Source organism: Pseudopipra pipra, chromosome 5, assembly GCF_036250125.1.
Source record: "Pseudopipra pipra isolate bDixPip1 chromosome 5, bDixPip1.hap1, whole genome shotgun sequence".
Lineage (NCBI taxonomy): Eukaryota > Metazoa > Chordata > Aves > Passeriformes > Pipridae > Pseudopipra > Pseudopipra pipra.
This window is the reverse complement of record NC_087553.1, coordinates 22,897,211-22,919,226: the sequence shown is the minus strand read 5'-3', so window position 1 is coordinate 22,919,226 and position 22,016 is coordinate 22,897,211. Positions and strand designations below refer to the sequence as shown.

Here is a 22,016-nt window from a genome sequence, read left to right as displayed (position 1 = left end):
GGTATCTCACCCTCTGGCTATTGTGAGATGGGCTGTAGTCACCGACCCAGGAGACTGTGGTAAAAAGCAGCAAGCACCTGCCATGGCTCCCAGCACCCTTGGTGCCTCCTCTCAGCATGAGTGTCCTTGCCTTTTCAAGGAAAGCAAATGTGGCTGCATGGTTTCACTCCTCCCCACAGGATCCTCCCCTCCCCACGCCGGCACTGACAGCACACACCATATCTTCAAGGGAGGCTCAAATCTTTGCTCCTTTAATGTGCAGTAAAAAAAGGCAACTCTCCCACGCTCAACAAGAAATCCCACGAGCAGGAGCCCTGGGCTTGGCACCCTCCTCCCTGGTTTTCATTTACAATCGGGCACCAGGTGTGGTTTGCTCTGAAGGGTTTTGCTCCCCATGTGCAAAGGAGCTCCTGGCTGCTCCAGGACTGCTTGGCTGGCATGGGATGATGGATGTCTCGCTTTGCCCCTGTTCTCACCAGCTGAGCAAGCTACTGCAGCAACAGCATGTTCCCCCCAGTGGTGTAACAGTGCCAATGTAAGGGCCTCCTGCTTTAGGGAACCCAGCTCTGCGATCCCAGAACACACAGCTACTCTGAAGGAGTCTATATGGAGAGACTCCCCACACCACGGCACGATGTGGTGGAAGGCATCAGTGGAAGTGAGAGAGGGGGGTAGGATCACATCGGGAGAAAAGTATAATAATGGGAGAATTAAATTAACTGCAGATGGTTTGCTGAAGGCACATCCTACCCCACGGGAGACAGCTCCTTCAGCCTGGGGTACCGCTCGCAGCTCAAGCCTTGTGTGCTGCCAAGGGCCTGGGTAACTGGCTGTCTTGCAATGGAAACGTCTGGACTGTGGGTAGGATTCTGGATAAACTGATGGGGAGGGGGAGGAAAGGAAGAGAAGGGGTTGTGAGTGGGAAGGTGTTGCATACCACAAGCACTTGTGCAAGAGAGATTAGAGCAACAGGTTCCCTCTATCAATAGTGTTCTTCCTTGGCCACCAGTAATGCTTCACATCCCTGTGCTTTCCAGTCTAATTCTGCCGAGCAGAGGGCTGGATATCCATTCTAGGGAAGGGGGGAGGGAAGAGGCAGGCAGGAATGATTTCAGCAGCAGACTGCAGCCTCTCCTTTTTCTTGGGCAAGATCTCTAACTATGTCATCGGAGAGTAGGATGGGGAGCTTCTTCCAGAGCTTCTTCTGCTTTGCCCACACTGTACCAAAAAGAGAAAAGCCCACTGAACTCCCACATTCTCTAGCAGCTTTGAAACCCCCCTTCACAAGTCTATTGTGTGATATCCCTAAACACAACAAAGATTATCTGAAGTCTGAAAGCAGCTTAATAATAAAAACAACTCAAAGGTAAAAGAGGAAGAGAATGGAGGAAGGGGACAGAGTCCTTCCTCTGCTGGCCCCTGGTTGGAGGCAAGCAAAACCGCACACACAGCCTCTTGCTCCACAGCACACCGGTCCATAGCATTCACAAAGCAAACATAGCATCATCTTCCTTTGCTTGCTTCCGATGATGGCTGGCAGTTGGAGGGGAGACAGATGTCCCTGCTGAGGAGCTGGACAAAGTGGGTAGGCGGTCCGCAACTTTCGCTCGCTCTTCCAGAAATTTGTCAAACTCTACAGAAAGAGAAGAGCAGAGCATTAGTAAAGAATGGAAGAGCCAACATGCTGCCAGGAACAGTTAGAGAAAAGGGATAGCTGGCATATCTTACCTTCACTGGTGACACCTTTTGCATCCTCTGATTCTCCCTAGAGAAGAATGAGAAGGGCACGGTTACAAGGAAGGTAGATAAAGATGTCTCACAGATGTGATTCTTTGCACAGAGAGAGACAAGGTAGTTCTCCCCCCACTTCTGCAGTACAGATATGTTAGAGTGGCCCTGATCCTCAGTTCATTTGCTATACCTTCCAGAAGGCTAATTATACTGTTGCCCTGTGTCCTTGGCTTCTCCTTCCCTCCTCTCTCTGAGCAGCCTGTGCCACACGTTCAGCAATGTTGTCCACCACCTGAAGTCCAGCCCTGCAGACAACTCTGTCAGGACAGCTGGCTCCAGGAAAGCAGCCCCTCACTTACCACATCAGTAGAGAGCCACTTTTCTATGTCTTCCATGAAATTGGCTTGAGGAACTGGCACCTAGGACAGAAGGAAAAAGGATGATGAGGCCAAGAAAAGAGAGGATGTTCCAGGAAATCCACTATGCAAAATGAAAGCCCAACCCAGAGGCTCACCCTCTCACTCCACTGTTCAGTCAGCTGAGGCCCTTCCAAATCCAGCCAGTGCCACTGCAAAGCTCTCCCAGCTACCAGTGTCACTGCTCACCTGCTTCCTGTCCCCCATCCATGGCCAGACATGCATAGTTTCCAGGGTACATGCCATTAAAAGCCTCTGTGGTTTGGCAGTTGGCTTTGGGGTATTAGGACCACACCAGACTTTCCATTTTGGTGAGGTCTCACTAGGTGGAAGTTGACTGCTTTTGTTATGCAGCCAGAGGACAAGAGATGTGTGTTTCTCCACACCTCTTCCCTTCTAAAAACTAGTGACAGTCTGATGTCAAAGTCTGCAATGCTGAAGATATCGTACGTGCCAGGTTTGGCACCACAATAAGGGGGAAAGAATCCTGCCAAGAACTGATTCCCTGGTAGGATCATGAAGCATAGCAGGATTTGGCATCACACCAAACTACTGAGAGAGATTCATCAAAGAGAGAGTCATCTCCAATAAAAGTAAATTTTACTTTCAGTAGGGATGAGGTTATCTGAGAATAATTCATGTCCCTGGTCAATTTAAGCAGCAAAGAGACATATTACTAGTGGACAATGATAACCTGGAAGGAAAACAAGTCTGATCCTTTTCTCCATTCAGGAGCTCCCGAACAAAGCTGAGCAAGAAGCAGCCCTTGCTAAAGGCTCCACAAGCAGAAGCATGAGAGTATTTGTGGTAACTTATTTATTAGTCTTCTAATATGTACAGCTCCCTTGCCCTCTGGAAAACACCAAGACCAAGAAAAAGAACACCACCTTCTTACCAAGGACAGGCCGATTTCCCTAAACCAGGGAGCAAGTGCAGATAGTTACCACAGCTAGCAGATGGATAAATGGGGATGGAAGAGGATGTGTGAGATTAGGGAAGTTTCGAAGTGAACTGGCTTTGCCTACCCAGAGAGAAACTCTTTGGAGTAGAAGTGCATTCAAGCCAAGGGGACAGCATGTGGGGAAACTTCTTAAAGCAGACATCAGTCTGGGCAGTGCCCATTACAGGAAGACAGGCTAAGAAGCTTCAGACCTGGGAGCTGTCAAAGCCTCCATGTGCCTGAGGGAATGTAATTGTAGGAATTCCTGCTACTAAAAGACCAAATTCAACAGCCTGAAAGCTCAAACACTCAAGCTACAGGAGGAGGCCTTGAACAGTAAAAGTCACAAGTGTTTTCCTCCAAATGGGGCAGCTCCTGCTAAGCAGGAGAGGCTACAAGGGGAATGAATGGCAGTAGCCTCCCTCATGATGCCACCAGCTAGTGCCTCTGCCCCAGATACCCACCTCAAAACAGACCATCCTCTAGCTCAGAGTGGCACGTGCTCTCTTGGCCTCAGAGCTCCTAGGATTTTTTCCTACAGACATGTTTACTTGAGGCTGACACTCTGCCTGCTTCCTTCCCAACTCTGGTCTCCACCACTGGCCCAGGCCAGGGTTGCCCCATTTCAGTTTGCAATCTCTGCTGATGTCTGCTGTGCATCCTCATGTGCTGTGCCAGCACCACTTCTACTTCAGCAGCCCCAGCCTCCTTCCTCCCTGCTGGCCCTCCACGATCTCAGATCTCACCATTCCTTGCCGCATCATCCATTTAGTCAGCTGGGCTCCATCACTAGAGGCACCAGACTCCCCCTGGATGAGAGAGAGCCTGCATTGCAGAGTATGAAGGAGAGGGGAGGCAGTGGGTTTAGGGTGGGGGAAAGAACACATTGTACTGGTGGCCTACTTCTCTGATTGCAGAGAGAGGGCAACTGGACTTGGACACCTGCTTAAGATGAATAAAACATACATTTCCAGGTGGGAATTTCCCTGCAGATATAGGGAGGACATCCTGTGACTGACTGAGTCAACCCTAGACTTTCCATAGTTTCCCACCTCAGGGGTTTAAAGAATGAGGTATGTAGCCCAGGTAGGACATGCAGGTTGGTGGAGACTGAACGTTATCATTGGTAATGTAAAACACTTGATTTTTTCCAAACAGACAGAACATTTATTGCATTGGTGAGCAAGGAGGATACTCTTATTCCTGGCAATACACTAAAAGCTCTGTGGCCACTTACTGTTCCTGTGTTCTGCTGCCGGGCATCCAGGGCACCAGCGAGTCCTTTGGTGGCTTGGGGATCTTCGTACTTTACCCTGAAAGCATGAAATTAGATAACACAGAGGCCATTGAGATGCCTGAGAGTGAAGAGCAGAAACTCCTAAACATATATTCAGTTCTTCTGACGGCACAGCTTTTCATCTCTTGCCATTCTGCTCCCAAGAGCTTCTAGAAAGGTGAGCAAAACCCCTATTAAAGGTATAGCTCACCACAAAACAGACTAATCTACTCACTGCAACATTATTATGGGATACCACAGGACAACTGTGGCACATGACAGGAGGATGACAAGGTATTATATGAAACCAAGATACAGACTTACAGAGGTAGGTGCATCAACCACAATGCTTACCTTCTTTGGGGTTGACTATAAAGAGAGAAAACTAACACAGACTGACCAGAATATTACAGCTACTTTAGAAAGGATTTGAGCAACAAGCCCCTACATACTCACCTACCTTCATAGACACAAACACAGCTCAAAAACATCTCTTTAACTGATACAACTCAAGAACTGATGGTGGCAGAGGCTCACTGACCCATGCTACATAGGTGAGACTGGATGATCAGAAGATCCTAGTATTGCTTCATGGTCTCCAAGTGCACCATTACAGCAACCTCTTTCCACATGCAGATACTCCTCACCCATAAACTCCCTCATTCCATTTCTCTAGGCTGCCAGCACACATGATAATGCCACATGTCCCCATTTGATCCATGCAGAGTGGGGAAAATGCTCCATCCATGCTAGGAGAATGGAACCTTTCACAGAAACTCTCCACAAGTCACCTCTGCAGCTGCTCCTGGGCCCCTTTCCGCAGATCCAGCAGACCATCAAGTGGAGCTGTTTTTGTTGGGGGCCAGGGGCTTGGGCCACCGCTGCTCAAATTTCTCAAAGAAGTGCTCATCTGTGAAGGGGCCGCTGTGGACAATGGCATCCAGGATGAAGTACAGTGCTGCTATCATGCCGCTGATGAGGAAGAATGGCAGGAAAGGCTTGAAGTGTTTCAAGCACTGCTTCACTGAGGCACACATGAAGCATGGGGGGTCAGGAACAAACCCCAATGGCTTTGCGTATGTCTCCTGCCAGCATGTCCTGTTTGGGAGCTGTAGGGCAATGGGTCTGTTCAGGTGGAGGGAGGCACTGAGAGCTGATGCTGATGAGCGAAATGTGAAGCCTGAGCTAGTAGAGATTACTTGGCAGGAGTGCAAGTGCAGGCAGATGAAGGGCAGTGAGGAATAAATAGAAGATGTCTTGTTAGTTGTGCCTCAGCCTGTTAAGGATTGCGCCACAGCAAAGAGGATACAATTTCACCCCTGTGCAGATCTCCCCCAGCCTCCAGCACTCAGCACATGCCAGTGGCTCAGATTTCAGCCCCAGATCAGGTGCTGTTGGCACGATTGTTTTTGTGCTGTACTGCCTCTGCCCTCAGGCAGCACATCCCACCATAAAAGTGATGGGGAAACCCATGGACAAAACACATGAAGTCATGTGTAGGCCACAGGTTTCCCCACCACTTTTATCAGAAGCAGTATGAAGCAGAGGAATAGAAGGAGATGTCCTTAAGAGACCTTGACATGTATATAAGAGACCTTAACTTGCTACTGCCCAGCTGCAGAACAAGGCACCCCAGTGGGTGCAGGAATGCAGGAGCACAGGTCTTTGAGGGCTGGAGACAGCCATTTGCCTGTGGGCTCTACTGCTTGGTAGCTGATGGAGAGCAGGGAATGACTGACAGGAAAGCAGTGTGAGATCAGCTAGTCTCTCAAACCCAAGGGATCTGGTCAGCACAGCCATTGTCAGCTCCTCCAGAACAAGGATTCAGGAATACATTTTGCAGTGGAGAACACCACTTCAGCCAGTACTATGGAGACCCAGCTCTTAGTGCTTTATACCAGGAGGTCTCTAACATACTATGGTGGAAGAAACATCAGTCACACTTGCCAACAGGGAAGCTGAGGCACAGAGCAGTGCCCTGCCCTGCCACAACTGACCGCATTCTTCCCGCACTCCAGTTCAATACTCTGCCTGTTAGGCTGCATTGGTATTTAGCAATTCCCAAATTCAACATCACCCCAGTCAGGGCACATGAGTTCAGAGACAGACATGAAAACTCAGCCAGTCCCACTCCACACCTTCATCTCCAGACACTGAATCTCCTGAGAACATGTGGAACCACAGTGCTCATATATAGGGACCACTTCCTTCTCTCCATACCCAGGAGGATACTGTGAAGGAGAGATGATGTAGCAGAAAAAAGGACTGGGAGCACAGAGCTCATCCTACAAACACCGTGCATCCAAAGAGTGCATTTCTGTTGCATCCTACTGTCTCCCAGGAACTGCTGTTGGTTGGGGTCATGGCCCCAGTTGCCTTGAGTCCTCCTTCCTTTACAAGAAGGCAGGACAGGACAGAGTGGGCTGCTGCACTCACCCTCGGCGCTGCTCAGCCAGCGAGCTGCCACGGGTCAGGGCAAACATGTCAAAGTCTTCTTCCAGCTTGCCAGAGGTGTCGAGGGAGTGCAGCCCCGCACTTACGCTGCTCGAGCCCAGGTCTGTGGGAGAAAGAAGGGTGAACAGGCAGCTCAGAGCAGTAAATGAAGGGCTGTGGGCTTGGATAGTGCTAGATGGAAAGCTGTCATCAGAACAGGTTAAGCTGTTCTAGGTCCACTCCTCTATCCTGCCCCTCAGCTACAGCACAGGCTACGTGTGCATGTAGTGTTGTGAGTGAAGTAAAAGCAGCAGTTTCTTTGCCGGCTCAGTAGACATTTTTGGCTCAGTCTCAGGCAGAAGCATCATCATCAATTTACTGAACTGATGCTGAAGGCTAGATGTTCCCAATCATTTTAGACAGCTTGGGAGGGAATTGCTCCATAACCTGTGGAAGACCTGTGCTTCTGGGCAAGCACCTCTGAGACAGATGAGTGGATTTTCATGATTCAGGCATCATCTGAAAAAAACCTGACTTGAAAAATATCTCAACTGGCTTGTCTGTAAAAACGGTGTTGCCAATTTTCGGTAGCTGCATCCAAGCTGTATTGAATGTGCTCCCAGGCAATGAGAGCTTCAGGCAGTGTTATGTAGGCTGTTGGTATATCTTGAAGAACCCTCAGGACCTCTAAGGCTTTTTGAGTAAACAATCTGTCAAATCCTGAGTCCTGAGCCCAAGATGCTCATGGCTGCCTTCACAGCATAGTTTCAGCTGATTTTCTTCTTCTAGACCTTAGAGGTCAACCTGACACCACACAGCATGAGAGGCAACTAGGAAATGCTGCCAGGCATGCAGAAGGGGCAATTTCATTCCCTACCCTGCTGGAAGGCCTAGTCCTTAGCCACAGACTAATGCTGAGGTCCTTCTTAAGTCATGTCTACCTCCTGCACAATGTGAGGTGTGGATGCCAAGACATATGCTTGAGTGCCTTGGGGCATATACAAGTTTCTTCATGGGTTTATTAGTTGAAAACACACACCATTTCCCTAGGTTACTCTGTGAATATGATTATATAATTCTGGGAGATGATTCAAGGGTAGGAAGGGATTCCCAGTGCAGCAGAGGAGAAAGACTGAGGGGAAAAGTGCATGGAAACATACTCATTCCAGCCAGCTGAGAGGAAAGGTTGTTGGTGACTTCAGCCTGTTTTAATGCAGAAGGAGTACTGGGTCCCAGATCAATCAGGCTGTTCTCTGTCTCATTTGGTGCCTTTGAAGGAAGAAAAAAGAAAATGGTGGAGAGTTTCTGAAGCTTGGACACCCTGGCCCTACAATCCTAGCTCATTAATACTGGAGAGGAAAGCCCTTCTATACCCATCGAAAGATGCCAGTTGTGAAGCCTTTGCTTGTGAGAAGGGGGACAGTGATCAGAGAACTGGCTGGGAATAGTGTCCCAGGGCTGGCCTCAGTAGCCAGCCCTGGGACACATCCCAGCTCTGCTGGATGTCAGTAAGTAGGGTAGATGCTGGTTCAGAGGACAGGGCAGTGCTCAGAGAAGGCTCATATAGGAATTGGTCCTCCCAAAACTCAGTACTGGAAAACCATAACTGCTGTTGCTCTGCTCTTGGTCTTTGGGTGAGGGGAAGACTCCCATGGGCAGGGAGGGCAAGGCTAGCAGTGGGAACCAGAGTGTCCTGCACACCAGGGGGTCTGGTGCAGCTTGGCTGGGAGAGCAAAGCCAGTCTGGGGGGCCAGACTGAACCTCTCTCCAATTCAGCAGGACCTGGCTGGACCTGTGGGATGCAGTCCAAGCTGCACAGAGGGGAAGTTGCTCTGAGTTACCTTGACAGGCTGTCCTGTCCGGAGGCGCTCAAACCTGCAAGAAAAATGACAGGATGCATTTCAATAGCATGTGCTTATTCACCCACAGATTTCTTATAAGGCTTGGCACAGCCTCTCCCTTCCTGCATAATAGGAAGAGGGCAACATGGTTCAGGGCCTAATTTCCTCTCAAGACTGAAGACCCACACAGTTGATGTCTTCTGAGAGAGAAAGCTCCTTGTGATCTTCCAGAGCTACTCCTAACCAAAATGCTTTAAACATAGCTCTCCATACAGACACAGGGCCTAAATTCCCTAGACTTCATCCTAGCAAAGAGATGTGTTTGATAAAATGGTAGGGAAAAAAATGGGGTGCTGATCCCACCTGGGTAATTTCTGTCCCCATCTGCCTCAGAGCCAGAAAACCAGCTCTTTCCATGCAGTTCCTTCTTCTTCTTCTGGGTTATGCCACCAGGGCATCTTTATATCCCATGAGTAACTTACACAGCAGTCTTGAAGGGACAGGAATTAGTCAGAAAAACTGAGAACTGGCTTTGTTATCAAAGAGGGAAGATACAGACTGATACATCTTGAGTATTATACTTATGGGCAGATCAAAAGGGTGGGATAGGCAGCCTTCAAGGGGCAGTAAACTCTTGTGGGAGAGCAGGGCAGAGAAGGGAGGAGAGAGGTACCTTTCATGGCGCAGAAACACGTTATTGAGGTTGTCATTGATGAGAAGCAGCTCCTCAGTGAGTTGCTCATGGAGGACACGGGGAATCAGCTCCAGTACACGCTGCTGCATGGCTCTGCATGTCCGATTCAGCTCCTGTTCAAAGCAAGGGGAAGTCACCACACAGCTCACGCTAAGGCTGAGCACTCACAGGTTTGGGAGTCTGACTGGAACAGACAGACTCCAGAGGCTACTGGGGATCTATCAGGAACTGTTTGTTGATGGGCAACAAATATTGGTGTGAGAGGTAAATTGAGTCTGGGCTCTACATGGAATAATTGTATGCTTTTTATATAACACATTGCCCAGAAAGAAAGGCCCTCAGGGACAAGTCCCCATGTGAGATGATTCCAGCCTCAGTAGTGCTATTTCCCTCCACCTACCCTGTGTCTCCCTTATCCCATTACTCCCTGATAAGCCCCACATTAAATTGTCCAGTTGTTCCCCATGCCTGGCAGGCATCATGCCTCAGTCCATCAAGTCATTGCTAAATTTTGCTGCATGTGCCAGCCCTCCCCCCTGCCAGCGTTCCTTACTTGCAGCAGCTCCAGGTCAGAAGGCTCAGCCTGGGATGGCACCAGCTCCGTCAACATCTCTGACATGACTTTTGTGTTCCCATTCACCACTTCCAGCTCACTGCGCAGCTTCCCGATCTGCAAAAGGAAGTGAAGTGACAGCTCCACCTGGGAAGACTGGGGAGGTAGCTGAGGTAACTCTGAATGGCAGTAAATAGCACCATGTTTGTACGTGTGTTCACAGAGCCGAAGGGAACAGCCACTGGAGAATTCATTTGTCACCACTGTCGCCACTCAGTTAAGCTCTCGGGAGCTCCCAGCAGAAAGAATCTCCATTACTTACCATTGAGTTCATTTGCTGGTAACAGATGCCAGGCCTTCACCTGGCACCTTTGGCTACTAGCCCAGCCTTGACTTTTAGTAGCCAACACAGGCTGCTGTTGTGATTCAAATCTCTCTCCAGCTAGCAGCTCCTGTGTGGCAGCCACTTAAATGGTTTAATTTCCAAAGCAGTGTAAGAGAGGGAAAAAATTAATTCCCATTCAACAGGAGAGCCTCAGCTAAGTGTGCAGTTGAAGCTTTATCCCTCTGGTTTCACAAGCTGCTAATGAGCCTCTTTAGAAGAGTTTCTACCCTCTGTTCTGCAAGAGAATGCAACACACTGACAGCTGGAGGTTTGGTGCTGAACATGGTGTCATATGAAGTCAGAGTGAGGAAGGAGAAAAGAGGATGGGGAAACAAGTGAGGAAGCCCTAGCCTTCAGAAACCACAGAGCCAGACAAGGTTGATTTGTATAAAGTAAGCAGTGAGGCAAAATAAACAAAGATGATAAGGAGATATCTACTGAGCAAGCTTTTGCTGAACTGCATTATAAAGACTTCACTCTAAACCTCAATATCTCTAGTCCCCACTTCCCTATAGCCAGAACTTCCCTCTACCTGCAGGCAGCCCTGTCTTTGGAAAACATAACCACTCCATGATTGTGGTGTCCCAGCTCATCGATGTGACCACAGTGGAGCTCTGGGGAGTTCTTGAGAGTCTGTGCTTTAGAAGAACGGCTCTTGAAGACAGAGGCTGGGGAAGGACCAGGACAGCAGTCCCAGAATAGTGTTTGTGAAACAGCCCCCAAACACAGGGAGAGTCAGGAATGTCACAGGGCTTGTGTCCAACTCACCTGCTCTGGTGTGGGTGTGATGGGTGCGTCGCTGGATGAGCCTCTTCCAGTGGGCAAGGTGACAGGGTGGAGGATGGACTCTATCTGCTGAGGGGAGTTGACTGCAGGTGAGTTCTGTCCGGATTGGGAGTCAGTGCTATACACAGTCTACAGACAGAGGTGGGAAAAGTGACAGAGAACATGTTAGACACTCACACCTGACATTAGAGGAGAAATGTTGATGGCATCTGCTTTCAACAGTTCTTGGCTGTCCTGGAGATTCTCACTCTCCAAAAGCCCTCTAAATGCAAGACAGAGTCCTTAAAGCCCCCTCATAGCTCCAGAATGGCAGCTGCCCAACATTCTTCTCTTCAGCAATGCTCCCATACCCTCTGTGGTGTGTGGATGGGTGACAGCATGTCCAGATCAGTCATGGGGAACTCTAGGCCCTTCCGTCTCAGGTCTTCATAGACAGCAACGACACCAGTCAAGTCTGGTGAGCTACGGAAGGCATCTGCCCAGGACTGGGGAGAAGGAGACAGCACAGCCCATCATCAATACAATACTCTTCTGTACAAAAACCTAAAGACAAACACTCTCTGAACTGGTGCAGATGCTCACAGTTCTTGGCTCACCTGTATGAGGGTCAGCACCTTGTCGTGCACTATGGCAGGTGGGTTGTTCTTCGGCAGGATTGTTCTCACCAGGACACCTTCTACAAAATCCTGGCTGGACACAAGGACATGGAAGCGATGGCCGCAGTTTTTGACACATGTCTCCAGGACCTTCAAAGGCAATGAATCAGTTGCTATAGCCTTCTCTGCCTACATGTGTTTATTTGCCTTGTTGGCTTTAGGTACACGTGTCTTTTCAGTACATGTGCTAAAGCTCGTGTTCAGCACTCAGCTTTACAGCAGAGCCGAGAAAGAGCCCTGACCACTCACCGTCAAAGCCAGCATAACTTCATGGAAGTTCTTGTTCCCTACAATTCTCTTCTTAATGGCTCGGAAGGCATCTTTGGGCCTGAGGGAGAAATGAGATGAAGAAAGATCATCAGAAGGTTGAGCCCCACCTACAGCAAGGCCAAGCAAAACAGCCAGTGGCTCTGGATGCCTCATACTATGCAGGTGTCCTTCCCCATCAGGTTTTCAGGGTGGCTTGAAGCAATGACTGGTAAAGCAGCTTAAACTGGTAAACCCATGCCTGTGGTTCTGCAAGAGTAGTGGGGCCCTGCTAATCATGAAATCATTTAGGTTGGAAAAGACCTTTTAAGATCATCGAGTCCAACAGCAAACCTAACATTGCCAAGTCCATCACTAAACCATGTCCCTGAGTGCTGTACCTGAAATTGGAGGCCTCTGTGCTGATGTCTGCAACAACTCAAGGTGCTCAGGACACAACAGAGAACAGAGTAAAAGCAATGCTAGAAACACACAGCTTGGGGATAGAGCAAAATCCCATGGCAGAGAGACTGAAAAGGAGAATGTCACTGAAAAGCTTGGCATGGGTTAGAAACAGGAAGGAGCGAGCAAGCTACAGCAATTCCTCTGTTGCTCAGAGAGAAGCTGTTTAACAACATTTCCCTGGAGAAAAGGAGACTAAAAAGCTGCAGGGGAGATTCAGTGGCAAAATCTTGCCTATATTGCAGGTGGGAAAGAGAGCAGCAGCACAGCAGGGCCCCCTTAACCATTCTCAGAGGGGAGAAACACCATGGTCTCAGACCACTCATCTTGAGAGGGCACAAATGAATCAATATGCTCTAGTAGAGCACAGGAAGTGAGGCTGAGCTGGAAGAGCAGCACTGCTAGGGAGAAGAGTGGCGGGGAGACACTGAGGCAGTGAGGAGGGAAGGAGTGTATTGGCCCATGGGGCAGCATGGTGTCAATGGATGGGCATTAGCAGAGCAGTGGGAGAGCCTGTCATCTCAGAAGGATGCAGCTGTGTTATCAGGTGCCAAAACCTGAAAAAAGTGGCCACAGTTCAGGACTGAAAACTGTGGACAGAGACAGGTGTATTTGCACCATGGGAATAGCATGAAAAAGAAGTGGTGACAGATCTGTGAGTAGAGATGTTTGACTTTGTTTTCATACAACTGTGAAGCTGAAAACTGGGCTTGCTAATCCTCTGTCAACATCACTGTGGGGTAGGACAGCAGGAGTGAAACCTACATGTTTTATTCCATGTAGCACCTTCTTTTTTACATGCTGCTCTTGACATCTCCACTGTGAGAAGGAGCAGTCTCCCTTGAATTCATTGCCAAATCCCCAGGTCCAGAGTTAACAAGTCTGGCAGATTTATGAACATCTCCCTGCAGGGAGAGGGAGACAAGGGCTCCCCCACCCACTTTGTGTGAGTCTGAGTGACTGTACATGAAAATACCTGAGCAGCAAACCCCAGCAGGACTTGCACAGTGAGAGGACTGAAGAGCAGCTCTTCTCCTCAGTCACCAGCCTGCAGATTTTTGCATTCCCAGAGGAAAGAAAGAGAGCGGTATGAAGAAGGAATAAACCAAAGTGGAAGAATTACAAATATGCCTTTGGGACATGGGAGACAGCCTGGATTGAATCAAGATTCTCTGGGGACCCTGAAGGCCTGTTTGAATGGCTCCCAGCACTCACTAAGATTATACAGAAGCATCTAACAAATGCTGTGGCAGATTGGCTGTGTCTCTAGGCCTCCTAGCAGAGTCTTGTCTAAGGGACTGTTGGGAAGCCTAGCTTATTATCTCCACCAAGGTATGCTACCACTGCAGCCTAGGCATGTAGTGTTACAGGGTGTGCTGGGACCGGCTGCTGGATATGGACCCTTGCCAGCTCTCCTTACCCTTCTTCAGTCTCGTTAATGATGTCACAGATCTCCATGTTGAGAGCCCAGTCCTCGCTCCGCAGGGACCCATCGGTAGCTCTCTCTGGAAAACAGAAACCAGAACAGGGTAGGGCTAAGAGCAGCTCTGGCACTCTCACGGGCTGCTGTTAAGCTCTCTCCGCAGATCCTGGCCTCTTCCTCGCTGGATTCCACTACAATATGCAAGGAGGCAAACCCAGCTGCAAATCCCGAGTCACCAAGTGCTGCCCACTAGATGTCAGCACCGCAGAGCACATGGCTGGCTGGTGCTGGAATGGGTGGGTGCACCCGTGCCACCCATGCTACCGACACACACATTGTGTGATCCCTGGAGAGAAGGGAAGAGGCTCAGCATGACTTCAGCTCCACAGCTGGGGAAAAGGGAGCTTATTTGCTTTGTTACTGCAAGGCCAGAAACTGTCAGTTTGGTTCATTCACACTGTCATGGCTCTAAAGTCACTCTTGGTTTGTACCACTTAAGGAGACAAAAGAATCAACCCCCCCTTTTTTTTTTTGTACACCAGGCCTATAAAAATAAATAAGCAAACATAAACAACCAAAGCAGGGCTCTCTCTTGTTTAACATTTACACCTCTCCCCTGAACTTCTGGCCTCTGGGGAGTGTGGGCAGAAGCAAACTGCAGGCTGAAGTCAAAGCAATATTGTTTCAGCTTTGATTGTGTTCCCTTTAATTAGGAATTCCTTAGTCAGCCTTGATGTTATTTATTCAAGGCAGAGATTTGGGAAATGAGCAGCTATTACTGAGAGCACCAGTGTCTCCACCCTGTAATCAGCCATGTCTCCGTCCTGGCCACGCCACTGACTGATGCCTTCAGGGACACCACCAGCGGCTGGGGGAAAGAGAACTGCCAGCAGGGCCAGCAGGACCCAGGCACTCTCAAGACCACGGGGAAACACAGAGACGCAGCAAATGGCAAGCAGAGGACAAGAACCATCCTTCCCAGCTCTCCCATCCTACAAAACACTTGACTTAGAGAACTAAAACTGGCCAGACTGGTTTAGCACTTACCAAGTGCTCTTCAAGAGAGCTCAGACCCAACAGAAGTGCTTGCATTTTCAAAACTGCTGTCCCTGCAAAATCTGGGGTTGTCCCTTGCTGCTGTGGGTCCTCTATCCCTTTGGAGAGCCCTTTTCTCTGCAGAGCTGCCTTTTTCTCCTTTTGACCCAGAAGCTAATGATCCCTGTGCAGGAATGAAATTAAATGCCCATTCACACAGTAATGAGATAAGGCCATCACACAGGAAGACTTTTTTTAACTCCTGCCAGGGTAAGCACATCCATCATGTTTTGCGATGTCCTGTTTCTTAAGGGTCAGGCTCAGAGCTATTCGCAGCACTGTGCAAGGCAGCCTCTTATACATGTGAACCTCCCACAGATTGCACACCACAGTGTGAAGTTATCTGCACATTATCACTATGCAGCCACCACCTTTTCTGTTGGCTGCAGAATGTATTGATTACACTGTGATTATGCTGATTACATTGTGGCCGTAGCCAGATGGAAAAGGGCAGACAAGGGAAGGAGAGTGGCAGAATGTTCTTGATGTTCTTCCACCTTTCTGAAGGTCTGGCTACTACTGTAATATGCATGAGGCTCCTTGATTCAGGTGATCTTTTGTCACTTTGAGTACTAATTTTACATAGGAATCCTGATCTCTGGCAGATCCAAGCTTCCTCAGTGAGGCATAGGAGGTAGCATCACATTGGGTGATTTGGTAGAGAATATATCCAGGGCAATGGGCATGTCTGGTGCACCAGGGCATATACCAGTCAATAGGTGAAGCTGTGGTAACATGTGGGGGAAAATATTTTCCATTGGGGCATCTTTAGGATCAGGACTCAGTAATATCAGAGCTCCAGGTTTCCTCCTGCCCTGGGACACCACAAAGCCAGCCTTGCCGGCAGGCAGATTCCAGCTTAGGTCAGTCTGATGGTTTTGGCACACATGGTCACAAAGCCACCCTTCACTTGTGCTCTCCTCTGGCGTTCCCTGCTCACAACACACCGTGGTTTGAACAAGCCAGAAGTTTCTCTGTACTGTTTGCTGCTGCTGGCAATGAATCACACAAATCCATCATATAGGGGTTGCTCTGCTGAAAGGGAAGTCTACATCCTCTCTTCTCACAATCTTCTCACTGCACATGGAAGGAAAGACCCACAACTCAGGAACAGGGCTGAGCCTGCTTGGAAGCTCTGAGCTACAGAAGAAACCAAGGACAAAATAAAAACTGCCTTTAACCATCAAGTCCTTGCTGTTCAAATCTCCCCAGCACTCCTCATTCTCACTGGCATTGTACATAAACATGAACTGAATCTGCAAACACCTTTCCCTTGCTTCCCAATGTTTGGTGGCACTCTGTAACCTGCTCCCCACCACTCCTTTTCCTCTAAACACACCAATCCTGCCAAGGTCGAGCAGTAGGTTTGCTTTTCAGACACGAATGCAAATAAACCATGCATGCTCTGGCCACTTATGACAAAACTTGGTTTCCTCAGAAGTGACACACACTGCCTTGCTGTTGGTTCACAATGCTGTGGTCATCCTGCTACCATCCCCCTTGTTCATACAGTCATCAAGGAAGAACTGCAGGAAAGCAGTAAACCTGTTATAAATGCAATTTGGCTTATAAAATAAAAAGCTGGAAGAGCAGTATTAGGGTATATGGAAAACAAGAATGTGACCCTGAGGCAATTCCATGGACAAAGTACTTGAATTCACCCAGTACAGATAAGGTCTGGCCTATCTGGCCTTGGGAGAGCTGGAGCTAATGCCCTTTTAATCCTCCTTGCTCTCTTCCAAGCTCTAAGGGACTGCCCAAGCCTAATAAGATATGCTGGGGTTTTCTCTGAAATCCTGAACTTTATCCTTTTCCTAAAGCCTGCAGAAGGGAAGGAAACAAAGTCTAATTCATTAGTCACATGAAGGATCAGAGTGGCTGGCCCCATTTCATGAGCTGTAATTAGCACATGAGCTGTCTGCCCCTCATGAAATCTGAGACCTGGATGGCTGAGGGCAGCGACAAGTCCCTAAAAACAGGGAGCACAGGAGGCAGGCCACAAGCACATGCCCAGCACTTTGCCTGGTGGGACTCATCAGGTAGCATCTCCTTCTGTGTGCTAACAGCTGAGCCTGACCTGCAGCGGAGAATTCCCCCTGGCAGAGATTATCTATGAATGCTGTCTCCCTCCAAGCCCCAAACCAACTGGCTGTTGAATGTACAGGAGGCCCCTTCACGGGGCTGCTTCAAAGCCACATTGTTTTGGCAGCCAGTCCAGTTCCCTGGGTGTGACAGCATTAGGGTTTGTCTGATTCCAGTCTGCTGCCTCACAAATTACTCAGAATGACCCAGCACCACTGAGGACTGTGGTACGGGTTGAGCCAGAGCATCGACTCTTTTCCTGCCTGGCATTTGATGTGCTCCTACTGATTGCAACTGGGTTATAAAAGCTATTTGGAATCATCAGATAGAAAAGAACTCTGAGCTAAATATAACTGACCACCTTGCTTTGTGCCATGAGTAAATTTCACAACTTTGTTTCTTTTCAAGTTTATTGTCTCTGCCTTCATGCATGGCAGGGGAGAGCCCATTGTTAAGTCTGGCAATCCCACCCAACCGTCCCTGCAGCAGCATACCATCACTGCAGTCCATAGTGTGGGGAAGTACAGGAGCCAGGGACAGAAGATTCTGCGTGGGCTCCTGTCCCCTTTGCTCCCCATCCCAGATCTGAAGCACCCATAACCAAACAGGCGCCGTTCAGAAACCCTTTCCCTGTGATATGCTTTGCCATAGCAGGTCAGAAACTGTGTGCCTCTCCAAGTCAAGCTCTTAAATAGTGCTCCCTACAGTCATCAGTCTTGCTGGCTTTAAGTTCCTCAGCAAAGCATCAAGCACCTTCTCACCCATTTCAACAGGCATTTGAGGGCACCAACATTCTGTTGCACAAGACAGCATAGGTTCAACATAAAGCAACACAACAGTCCTTTCTCCCAACCTCCCTTCAGTTCATAAAGCCCCTGGCCCAAATCAGTACCCTGTACAAAGTGTCCTTGCTAAGCCTCATGCTTTCACTTCCCTTGAGGGAACTTCAGCTCTGTCAGGACTCCACCATTTAGCTGTATCACTCCTCCAAAGACTGAGGGGACAAAATGCTTTCTAGAGAGAACAGAGATACGGCTCCAAACCAAACTCCAGGACAGTGATGGACACAGACTATGCTGACACAGAGCTGTGGGTTTTTGGGTCTCTGAACTCCTGCTCCTTTCCTGCGAATCAGCTCAAACTCTCAGGGATCAACTGACTCTTCAACTGCTGCCTTTTCCCCTTCTCCACACAAAGGGGGCACAGAAGACAAGGTAACGCTTTTTTGAGAAGCACAGCCTTGCAGGGCCCCACCTGGCTCCAACAGGAGACTGTTACTGACAACAGCTCCCAAGGCCCCAACTCACAGAGGGGTGCAGGGACACCTGCAAGGTGGGATCCAAATGGCTGTGGAGATTTTTCTAGCATATTATGTTGTATCTGCCCTTCTTCCTCACCCATGAGCCTCTCTTACTTTACACTCTCAACTTTTACTGATTCTCATGCTTAAAACGACTTCCAACCACAAAAAAATCCTTTTCATCTCCGTGCTACACCGTTACTCCTCTCCCTTGCCTGCCCTCACGCACTGAAATAACCTGTCTCTGTCCCTTTCAGTATTGCTATAATTACTAGTTATTTCAAACTTCGAGGTGAGGAGAGAGCATTGATGGTTTCCTCTCCACTCTCTCACTCAGAGGGAATTCACCTGCTTGAAATTAGATTTTCCATTCTGAAAGTGAAAAAAAGCTTCTCTTAGTTCTTAGATGGAGGTGCAGTGGATTTCCCTTTTGAGGGGGGATTCCAAACTACAATCCTTCATCACTCTGGAAAATTTCCCACTGGTCAGAAGTACTGTGTTTAAAAACCCACTCATAAAACAAAAACAAATAATGAAAAAACAAACAAGCAAGTCTGTATTCCTCTTACTTGGGAAGAGACATCACAAACAAAAACAGGACAGAGGCAACTTTTGTGACTAAATCTCAGAACTGTGAGTAAGAAACTAGAAAACCTACTCCTCTGCAACTGACTCATTCTGTGACACATCACTGAGATTATCTCAGCACTGGATTCCTAGTCAGCAAAATAAGTAGGTCTTACTAGATTAACATTAATGAAGGAATTTGAGAACGTCGCTGCAGTGTGCCACAGAGGATTTTTTTATATTCCTTAGCCTTCATCTAAAGCTATTTTAGACCTCATAAGCTATATCAAGCGTACATGACTTTGCCTAAGTAATTTACAAGGACGCAGCATTAGCTTTTTGCAGACAGCCCAAAGCAGCAGCACTATGCAGGTTTGGTGATCAGGCTCATGGGTTGGACACAAAGCTGCCACGGACCTACCAAACAAGTTTGGGTAAGTCATGTTCGCGTCTCAAATTAAACAGGGCAGATAGCATTTATCCATGTCCCCAGGATGTTGATAGGCAATGTTCAAAAGGAGAAAACATTCATATTTTCAGCCACCAGCCCTTTCAAGTCCTTCAGCCTGAGTTCCTTACACATATGCTGTAATTCCTCCAACCCTTTGGACTCAGATAACCCCAAACCCCAGTAACTAAGATCTCCTTACTATCGTACCTCTGCTACTAAGGATTCTCAACTCTTCTTTGACAACACTCTTGAAATACCTTTTTTCCTTCTTATTGGCTGTTGGTTTGTTGCTTGGGAATCCCTTCTTTAATTGAAGCAAAGCCCAGAGGGACCACAATCTGGTTACTATACTGACGAGAAGATCTGGAGGGCAACAAGGGATCTGTGACATCTTCAGATTGCCTCTACCCAAGCACAAGGACATATTTGATACAGTCACTGAGAGAACAAAGAGCATTTATTTGGGAAAGGGCAGGAGACAGCTTTTCCTGGAACGCGTGATGGAACATGTGACGTTCTTCTGGGGAGATGCTGAAGATCTTCTGGAGGTTTTTGATAACAGAATGATCCCTGATGATCCTTCCCCCATCTTGCTGTAGCACATCTCACATACGTGTCCCAACACCAGAGCGGCACATCGCAGTGCCGCCACCCCACTTTTGGGCAGCGCTTAGGGCAGCCTCTAAAATAAGCAGTGCCTACAAAAGCATTACTTAGGAGCAGCTGCTTGCTCCCTTCCTGCCCCAGCCACAACAGCCCATTCACCCATGTGAGCTCACCAAAAACAACTGAACCCAGGACCAGATGTTCACAGTGAAGAGCAAAGGTCTGAAGGGTGACAAACAGCAAGAATGGAAGTGCATAAACTGACAAATGGAGAGTTTAGTTGGGCATCAATGTTCAAGTGCAAATTGAAGGCCCTTAGGCAATACAGCATGGGAGGAATGGGAGGAATAATTCATTCTAATTATTTTAAGAACTGCTCAAAGAACTGATTTTAAGAATCTCTGTTCCAACGCCAGTGCAGCTGTTGATGGTCTTGTTCTAACTGTGGCATCGCTGCTCCGCTTTCTCAGACCACATCCTTCTCCCACGTTCCCCGAGCTGCCCTGAGTGCAGGGACTGCGGGAGACCGGAGGTCACAGCGTGGGCGCCGTGTTAATTGCCAGAGTTGGTGCTCAGTGCCCTGAGCCGGCCCGTGCCGCAGGGACCTGCTCTCCACAGCCATGACGCTTGTCCCACAACTCAGCGCGGGGAGGCTCGGGGCAGCCGCCCTGGGTGCCCAGCGCGCATGACCTTTGAGTGCAGGACGCTGGTCCAAGTGGGTGAGCCGCACGTCACAGGGACAGCCCAACCTGGAGCTGCTGTCCCTGCAGCCCCCTCTGTCCCCTCTGTCCCCTCTGTCCTCACTGTCCCCTCTGTCCCCACTGTCCCCTCTGTCCTCACTGTCCCCTCTGTCCTCACTGTTCCCTCTGTCCCTTCAGCCCCCGAGGGCGACCCTCGCGCCACGGCGGGTCACGCGCCCCTTCCCGTCCGGGCCGCGATAGGCCGCCGCAGCTGGAGCCCAGCCAATCAGCGGCTCCCACCGTACCCCCGGCGTGGCCCCGCCCCTGCTGCGAAGCCCCCGAAGAGGCGCGGGCGGGAATGGCCCCGAGCCAATCACGGGCCTTGGCGGCCCCGGGGGGCGTGGTCCGGACCCCCGGCTCGCGGCCCCTTTAAGCGAGCAAACTTCACCCCGAGACCCCCTTGCGCCCGGATTGGCTGGCGGGGCCCCCGGCGGAGCCGCCTCGGGCTGTGCGCTCGCTATTGGCCGGCAGTGCCCGTCAGTCAGAGAGGAGATCTGCTCTGATTGGTCAGTGCCGGCTCGGTCCCGCCGCGGGGGCGGGGCCCGGCGCTTCCCCGAGGAAGGGTCGGTCGGGCGCCCCCGGGGCGGCGGGGGCGGGCGGGGCCGCGGGGCCGCGCGGGGGCTCGGGGGGCGCGGGCGCGAGTCTCACCGATGCGCTGCCCCACGGGGGAGCTGAAGGGGTTCCCCAGCAGAAAGTCCATCGCCGCCGCCGCCGCGCCGCGATCAGCTGACGCCGCCGCCGCCGCCGCTCACGTGACCCGCGCGCCGGCCGGGGCGGGCCCGCTGGGCCCCGCTGTGACGCCGCCGCCCGGGAGGGGCCCCGGGCCGGCCCCGCCGAGCTACGGGCTGAGCGAGGCACGGAGCCACCGTGCGGAGGGGCGGCGGCTGCCAGGACAGGGGTCCTGCCGGCCCGTAGCCTCGGCCCGCGGGAACCGAGGGGCTCCCGCCGCCGGCAGCCTCCGCGGGCTGCAGCCTCCGTGGCCTCTGCAGCCACACCGAGTTCGTGCAGAACACCCAGAGCGGTGCCCGAGTCGTGGAACGCCTGTAGCGATGGGGTTTTAGTTTTCCACGGCCTGGTGTGGGAGCACACTCGTAGGAATTGGGAAGAAACTCTTTACTGTGAGGGTGGGGAGGCACTGGGAACAGGTTGCTCAGGAAAGTGGTGGATGCCCTATCCCTGGAACTGTTCAAGGTTGGATGGGGCTTTGAGCAGCCTGGTTTAGTGGAAGGTGTCCCTGCCCATGGCAGGGTGCTGGAATGATGACCTTTAAGGTCCCTTGCAACTCAAACCATCCTGTGGCCCCGTAGATGTTGGTTAGTAAGGCACAGTGTTC

At 50.1% G+C, this 22,016-nt stretch overlaps 1 protein-coding gene across 2 annotated transcripts; it reads right to left on the bottom strand.

Moving 5' to 3' along the window:
* Window positions 1-223: 223 nt before the first annotated feature.
* Window positions 224-21,459, bottom strand: TOM1 (target of myb1 membrane trafficking protein). 2 transcript variants are annotated; one of them, XM_064654935.1, is made up of 15 exons: window positions 21,332-21,459; window positions 13,840-13,924; window positions 11,961-12,039; window positions 11,652-11,801; window positions 11,406-11,540; window positions 11,038-11,184; window positions 9,885-10,001; window positions 9,311-9,444; window positions 8,638-8,671; window positions 7,957-8,065; window positions 6,800-6,920; window positions 4,325-4,400; window positions 2,091-2,150; window positions 1,729-1,765; window positions 224-1,633 (listed from the first exon to the last, which is right to left on the bottom strand). In XM_064654935.1, exons 1-15 carry the CDS (start codon window positions 21,381-21,383, stop codon window positions 1,485-1,487), a joined length of 1,485 nt encoding a protein of 494 aa, XP_064511005.1. In that variant the 5' UTR covers window positions 21,384-21,459; the 3' UTR covers window positions 224-1,484. The 2 variants fall into 2 exon arrangements, with proteins under 2 accessions (XP_064511005.1, XP_064511006.1); XM_064654936.1 differs by lacking the exon at window positions 21,332-21,459 and adding an exon at window positions 20,929-20,947.
* Between the last annotated feature and the right edge of the window lie 557 nt (window positions 21,460-22,016).